Genomic DNA, 7,812 nt, shown 5'->3' on the forward strand with positions numbered 1-7,812 from the left:
GATTATTGTATCGGCGTATTTTAAGCTAGGTTTTATTCTAAGCTACAAAAAAACAAGCGAAAAATTGAATAAGCTGTCTTGTGAATGTGATGTGTGAATAATATAGAAATTTGTGACTGAAAGTAGGCGAGGCACCTGTTAATGGATTTATAACATAATTTGACACAGAAAAAATAAAACACCACACTGTCAAAGAATAGCTAGGTGGAAAGGTCGTAGACAGAAAGTTGAGGGTGTTAACCCACATTTCTCTGCCTCTGGTCAGACCCGCAAGCTTGACAATTGGAAATTTCAGGAGCCTTCCTCTCTGAAAATCCCTACTTACAACCCCTGTTAAAAGGTGCCTCTCCTACAAACAGCAATGTTAAACCAGATATAAATACAATATAGCACAGTAAATTTATTTGTGAAAGTTCGCAAAAATACAGAAATTGAATTAAAAGGTCTGAGTTTGATTCGATGAAAGGCCATCCCCGTCCCTGGAAAAAGATCTACATGACATTATTTTCACTGTGGGGCCACAAATAAACATAGATAAATGGATACTTGAACATGTGTAAAAAAAAAACTATATTGACAGCACGTTATAAATGTCCCAAAGAACACATAAATGACATTGCCCAGGTGTGTCTGCATTGACCAAAGGATCCCAAACTTTTTTACATTAATTAAAATTCTGTTGAATAAATCACAGCGTATTGAAAAGAAAATTCGACTTTGTTAGAGTTCGATCACTGGAAGGAAAAGTTTCACAATATTTGCACATCAGTGCGATACATGTTTTTTTTTTCATGCACATAAATGGGTAGTCCCGAGGTATGTGAACCAAGATGGCAGACACCGGAACGTAGTATGTGTACCAGGTTAGGGTTAGGCAACGCAAACAAATTTAGTCATATATAGCCAGTCGAAATTTTCTCACGGTACTTTTAGTTTTAACAGATTGCATCATTTTGTGTTCAAAATGCGGGCGGATAAGAGAAGAAACCACTGAAACAGGCAATTCAAAACATCGCATAATTTATATCGCTTACTTCTCACTGGTCTCACATTTAATATTAGATAACAATGTTCGAATAGTTGTGTAATATTGAATACATTCCATAAATTATTGATGTTTCCATATCAGCACTTAGTTTCAAACTAAATTCCTGAACATTCAAATTACTGACACTTAAAAAATAATACACCACTCTCATAGGAACTTATATAAAATACACCAACCTACATAATAACCCCCAACCTAACCTTACCCGGGCTACTCAACTTGTAGATCGCGTCCTGGATCCAAAGCTAGTCGAGAAAGTGCGCGTTGATAAAGGCTGTTAAACTATAATTTCTGGAAAGATTGGACACCAATAATTTTGAAGTTTTGTTTGCGAATCTTCAGTGAAAACAGTTGAGTAGCCCTGATTTAACCCACAAATACGGCGTGTTCATAAAGGTCCTGTTACCATTTTCAATTTTGTTATGAATTCAGTTCTCAGTATATCTTAACCGGGCTTGTTTTATTTTAATCAGTGTTTTATAAAGTTATTTTACTTCATTTATGCACCTGTATGGCCAACAAACTATAAATGGTATCGATAAATTCCTTTTGCAATTTGAAAACATTTTTATGACTTTATGAACACCCTACTGTAACATAATAAGGAAAAAGTAAACATAAATTAGAAATTCATTTACGAGCAAGAAATCAGAATGGCAATAGATAAGGAATCAGTAAAGTACAAAATGCATTTGAATGAAATTTTCGAGTCAAGTAAAATTTTGTCAAATAATAAATAATCGAAACCAGGGACTCGCCAGAATAATTACCTCCAAACAGAATAGGCCTGATGCCGCAATTTTACACTTCAATGATTTAAAGATGATATTTTATCTAGAAGTACTGCAAGTATTTCACTAAGTCAAGTTAAATTTAGTTTTTCCAATCAGCGAAAAATCAATGGAACAAATTATGAGAAAATATGCTCAATATTGTACCGGAGAGTGGGAGCCGCGACGAACCGAAGCTGGGTATAATAGACACCTTGTGTCCCATCACTAATTAATCAATTACTCGCTAATCATACGACATATTTCATCCAAAATCAATAGGCTTCTGATCCGAGGTATGATGAATGCATATGCAAAATTTGGAGCAGATTCATCCACGCTTTCGTGAGATATCGCGTGTAAAATTGGAAGCTGGGTATAATAGAGCAACGACACCTAATTTCCCAATTAAAAGTAGAAAAATTGGGAACTAATGAAATCGGCTTACACACGCATAACTCTGATCGCGCTAAACGGTTTGACAGTGATGATAAGAAGGATTTTGAGACACTTCTTACCGTTTTTAATGAAAGCAAAACATAACAAAAATGGCTATAATTTTCATTAATTCTCTCCTGCAACGTTTTGCCGTGATAGGTGGTGTGAGTTACGATTTGTACGGTAGGCATTTACGATGAATTTTATAAACTCATCATTTTAGAGCCGTTTTCAGGAGGCATCGGCTTATCTGCAAAGATATACGTATTACTGTATTTCGCTATTATCAGTGACTAATAGTTCTTGGTAGAGTTTAAATCAAATAGCCATCATTCCATTAGATTACCTCAAAGCAAAAGTGCTCCTGCAGTGCAAGCAATATACATGTTTGAATTATTTGGAAATCATTTTTCAAAATAATAAATAGATTCTGTGTCACATACGTAGGGGTGAGTGAAAGACATCAATAAAATAGAAACACAAATAAAAATTTGAAAATAGCAAACTACACCATCTAGTGATGGCTATTTTAAATTAAATTTATACGATTATTCATAGATGCTAATTAAGAATTCAAGAACAAAGATAAAATTGTGGAAACATCAACAGTGCGACAAAATTATAAATTACAGCAAGAGCACATACATCAAGCTTTTTATTGAAAAACTAAGCTGGGACTCCATTCATCTCTTTGGAAGGGGGTTAACTAAACAACTTTGGGGTAAATTTTGCAGGAGAGAAAAGGAGAGGAGAGAGGAAATTTATACTTTTCGCTACTAATCAAATTTCCCTCTAGAGTAGGGTATCCGGGGTAAATTTGTCCTCTAGGGAGAGGAGATTCAATTCGCCTTGGGGGTTAATTTTGCTACATAAAAATATACACTTTTCACTACTACACGCATATACTACAGCATCTCTTAGAAATAGAAATAATCTTTTCCTAGAGCAGGGGTTCTCAACTGAGGGTAAAACTCGACTTTTGGGATAACTTTTGACTTGCTTTGGGGGTGAATTTTCGCTACTGCATGAATACAAATTAAAGAAATCTTCCCAGGATGAAAGTTCTCAACTCTGGTTAATTTCATTACTGAGAAAATCCACACTTTTTGCTACTTCGCAAATAGAGTGTACCGGTAAGTAAGAAATGACAGTAGTTTCTGATTTTATCTTCCAAAATAATCAGTGTCAGTTGTAAACAGTTTTAAAATTCAAATTTTTAAAGTAGAGCAAATATAAGTGTAGTGATGAATCAGTTTTAGTTAAATTGAGGTACAATAAAAAAATTCACACAAAAACTTTGAATTGGACAGTTTTAAATTTTATATGAACAGTCGCATAAATGAATCTATTTGCAGATGTTTTTGCGCAGTATGAAAAGTTATTGTTCCACCATTAGGATACGTTGGACTAGCAAAGTATTGAATAACATAAGATAAACAAAAAGTGGGGCAATGGAAATTTCCGCCAGTAGGGGTTAATTTGTGAAAGTGAGTCAACGGGTAATTTGAATATTGTCCCCACTTTATGAATAATCATCAAAAAATTTATAACATTTATAAACCCCCTAATATCATAAGCCTAATGAATGAAAAAATTTTTTGAGAACAACATGGATAAAGAAAACTTTGTCAAATAAATATAAAGCAATTTTACGTGAGCAAAGGTGAAAAATTTGAAAGTCTGAACTCTGAACATGGATGAAAATCGATTACAAACAATATTTCAAATTATTGATTTTCATTTAAGTTTGTTGCTTTAGGCAATTGAAATACAACAATGGCCAAAGATTAGACTAATTTTTTAATTGTTCTGTGATAAATTTGTGTGTAACTTCACATTTTTGTATTGGCATATGGAGGGCAATAATGATTTGTACAATTTTGTAAAGGGGCAACGGTATATAAAACTACTGCTCTAAATTATCTATAACCCAAGAAAAAATATGTTCGTTGCCAAATGTAACTTTTCAAATTCAACATATATCCTATTCTAAATGCAGAATCAGGATATTTTAAATAAAACAGCAACTTCCATTATCTAATTTTCTAAAAAAACACCTTCTTTGAATTACATTTCTTTTCCAATTTTTTAGATGTTGAAAGTCATCCCCTGATCATTAGAGCGTAAAAATTGTAAGCATCAATTACGGCACAGTATATTTGCTAAAATAGAGGAGTTATGTGTAGCATAGTACAAAATTGGAATTTAAGCATTAGGACGCAAATGTAAAATGGAGGCATTTGACTGCTGTGATTCAAATGGGTATATTAGTCACTATGTTATTCTAGAATACCAAAGTGTAATTGCTGATCTGTAACTTAGCAGAATCGAGAGTCTATAATTTGAATTAAAATATTCTGCCAAATTGTATTTTATGGCATAGCAGAGTATAATTACTGAACCAGAACTGTGACACTGCGATTTCAACTATAAACATTCCGCTAATTTGTACTCCTACATACACAGCAATATGTAGGTACTATACTACACAACCCTCCTAAGATAAAATCAAAAAATAATTTAAACAAATAAAGAAAAAAGAAATTTAAATTTCAGAATCTTTTCCAACAAGAAATTGTTCATCCGCGTCTTCATTTTCAAGATATAGTTCTGTTTTGCTATTCATAGAAGCGGGGTTAGGAAGGTCGTTGTCATTAACTTGCAACTTTGGAATCCTATCATCCATACCGATAGAGATATTACTATTAGCGGAACTAGTTTTTGTAGAGGATGAAGAATCAGACCCTTTTAGGAAGTCGTCAACTTTTTTTTTGTCTTCAACGATAAATAATGAAACAAATAAAAAGCCCCCTCCCCCTATAACACAGGCAAATAATGTAATGTACATTGATCGTTGATACGCCAGGTATCGACTCATATACGTATCAGGTTTTGCCGCTAATAAAGAGTCTGCGATAACGCCGAGTAAATATGGACTCCCAGCATCACCAAATAAATGTCCGACTAGTAATTGTACAGCGTTTGCAGTCGACCTTCTACTGGGCTGGCAAACGTACAAGGTCATATCGCTGATTAGAGTCCATGTGAAACAAATTGTTAAATCAGCAAAAAATACGAGAGTCCATGCGGCATTTATATTGACAGTCGCTAAATGTAATCCAATATACAGCAAAGGTGCACCAAGTAAAAGTCCAATAGCACATACAATAGGGTCAGCATATGCACATCCATTGAGCTTCCAACGCCGTGCGGATTCAGCGCCAATTCCAACGCCTCCAAAACCAGCGATGCATGTAATCAGCCCAAATATAAAACTGATGCCTGCGTAGTCACAATCGTCTTCCAAACACGGTTCCAAAGCCCCGATTGCGATTTGGGAATACGCAAAATATGTTGGACCCCACAGAGTAAGTGATCCAACAACGAAAGCCATAAATGTGAAGCCAAGTGTGACAAAAATGAACGACTTATTTTTTGTAAGATAACTCAAATCGTTTAGGTAAGTATTCTGGTTTTTATCGACGTCTTTTGCTTTGGCTTCACACGCTCCTCTGGGCGGGTTAGGGCAGACAAAAATAAGGAGCAAAACTGCAACGATACCCAAACCAGGGGTGACTCGTAATGCCCATTCCCATCCTCCAAGAGCTTTTGCTACAGCAGAACCGACGATATAACCAAGACCGCTACCAACAGGTGTCGCAAAAAAGAATACCGACAACATTCTGGTACGATCCGCTCCAGCAAACATGTCTCCAATCAAAGTAGGGGCGATAGTCGAATACGATGCTTCCCCTATTCCGACAAGAGCTCTAGTAAGTAGAAACAGTGGAAAGTGTTCAGGTTTGGAAATAAACGATGCGGCAAGAGTAAATCCTGACCACATCAGCATTCCAACGACCATAATAATAATTCGGTTGTATCTGTCTCCAAGGTACCCAAATAATGGAGCTACAAGCATATAACTGATTATGAAGACAGTTTGTAACAGTCCTGCCATTGCGTTGTTTATCTCAAAATTGTCTGTAATTTGAATCAAAACGCCAGCAATTGTGTAACGATCCATATAATTTAGAAGATTAATGAAAAATAGTATCCCAACTCCAGCGTATCGACGCCATTTTGGAATGTTTGCAAGTCCAGGCGGCTCAGAAGACTCACTATCTGATTGTATATGTCCGTTTAATTCCTTCCCTTGGTCCGCAGAAATCAATGCCGATGAGCTGTCCGCAACATTGGGGTCAAAATATTGACTAGATGATGAACCAGTAGGTGAGTCCTCTCTTCGTACCCATACGTCGTTGCCATTGTAAGGTACGGGAGCCATTGTTTTCACGTATTTTGTTCGTTCAGAATCGGTTATAATGAATTTATAATTATGGTACTTCCCAACTATTGACCTATTATCATTAGTGAGAATAAAAATATGAAACTTGAAAAAATAAATAAATTTTTGTAAACAAATGTATTTTGGGCGACCTCATACAGTTATAGGGATTTAGAATATTATGTTTTTACAGGCAGCGATGGCTAACTAATCCCATACCCGATATCAGGATATGGAATGGTTACCACAAGAGAGGCAGAGAGACGATAAAAACAAAATAAATAAAACTGATTACAGAATCAGGAAAGCAAACGAAACCTCAAGTAAAGTTTAAAACATACAGATTTTAGATTAAAAGGGCTGTCAAAAAAAGTAAAACGTGTTTGCTCACCCAAAAGTATTGAGTTATTTGAAGCGTGCACATACTGACATACATGAAATCACGCAGACAATGTTCTTAACATCAAGTCCATGCTTTTAAACAATTAACACCTTCCACATTAGCTTCACTGTAACAGAGAGCAATACTGCAATATGAAAATCCTAACTCTGTGACTTTATTCTAAAAGCTGAAAAGTTTGACCTGAACAGGCAACGAAACGCTGTGGTTTGGTGACATTTGTCAATGCCTACTGTTTTTCTTCTCCCAGCTGCCCAGTCTCCTGTGGTTTCATTTGAATTTGAGATAATAATTTAATATCAGAATATACCGGTAGTCCAAGAAGCTTAAGCTTTATGTAGTTATGCTTCTAGGTAATATTAACCAGTTACCGGTACTCCAAACACAGAAACACTGACACAGAAAAACATAACCTACCGGTATTTAGTTTTACTGTTTTAAATAGGTACCGTAACATATTTCATGTATTTAGTCTAGTTCGACGTTATTCTATTGATATTTTTAACTTATCATTTTCTCAATTTCTATCATCTATTTATTATGTGTATCCGACTTTCCCAAGGGTGCCCAGCACGATAGGGTAACTAGCGTTGGTTTTTGACGTCTTCTCTTCTTTTTTTTTTTTGCCAAATTTAAATCCATTGCCAATTCGGATTTATGATATTGATAGTTTTGGTTTATCCAAATATATTATTTAAATTTAGTTGCACGAATCCCAATTTTCCAGGTAATTTAGGTGATATTATAGAGCGTCTTCTCTTCACCCTGAAATGCGATTTTAGGATAGGATAGGATTTACATATTTATCCCGGGGGAGAGGAAAGCCGATAAGACGGCTTATCCATATGGCGAACCACGGCCTCTCGTCCGG

At 35.4% G+C, this 7,812-nt stretch overlaps 1 protein-coding gene across 1 annotated transcript; it reads right to left on the reverse strand.

Annotated features, from left to right (window-relative positions):
- Window positions 1-42: 42 nt before the first annotated feature.
- LOC120331272 (protein spinster homolog 1-like) lies at window positions 43-7,188 on the reverse strand. The gene has a single exon (XM_039398342.2). The coding sequence runs from the start codon at window positions 6,539-6,541 to the stop codon at window positions 4,802-4,804; it is 1,740 nt and encodes a 579-aa protein (XP_039254276.2). The 5' UTR covers window positions 6,542-7,188; the 3' UTR covers window positions 43-4,801.
- Between the last annotated feature and the right edge of the window lie 624 nt (window positions 7,189-7,812).

Source organism: Styela clava, chromosome 6 (genome assembly GCF_964204865.1).
Source record: "Styela clava chromosome 6, kaStyClav1.hap1.2, whole genome shotgun sequence".
Taxonomy (NCBI): Eukaryota; Metazoa; Chordata; class Ascidiacea; order Stolidobranchia; family Styelidae; genus Styela; species Styela clava.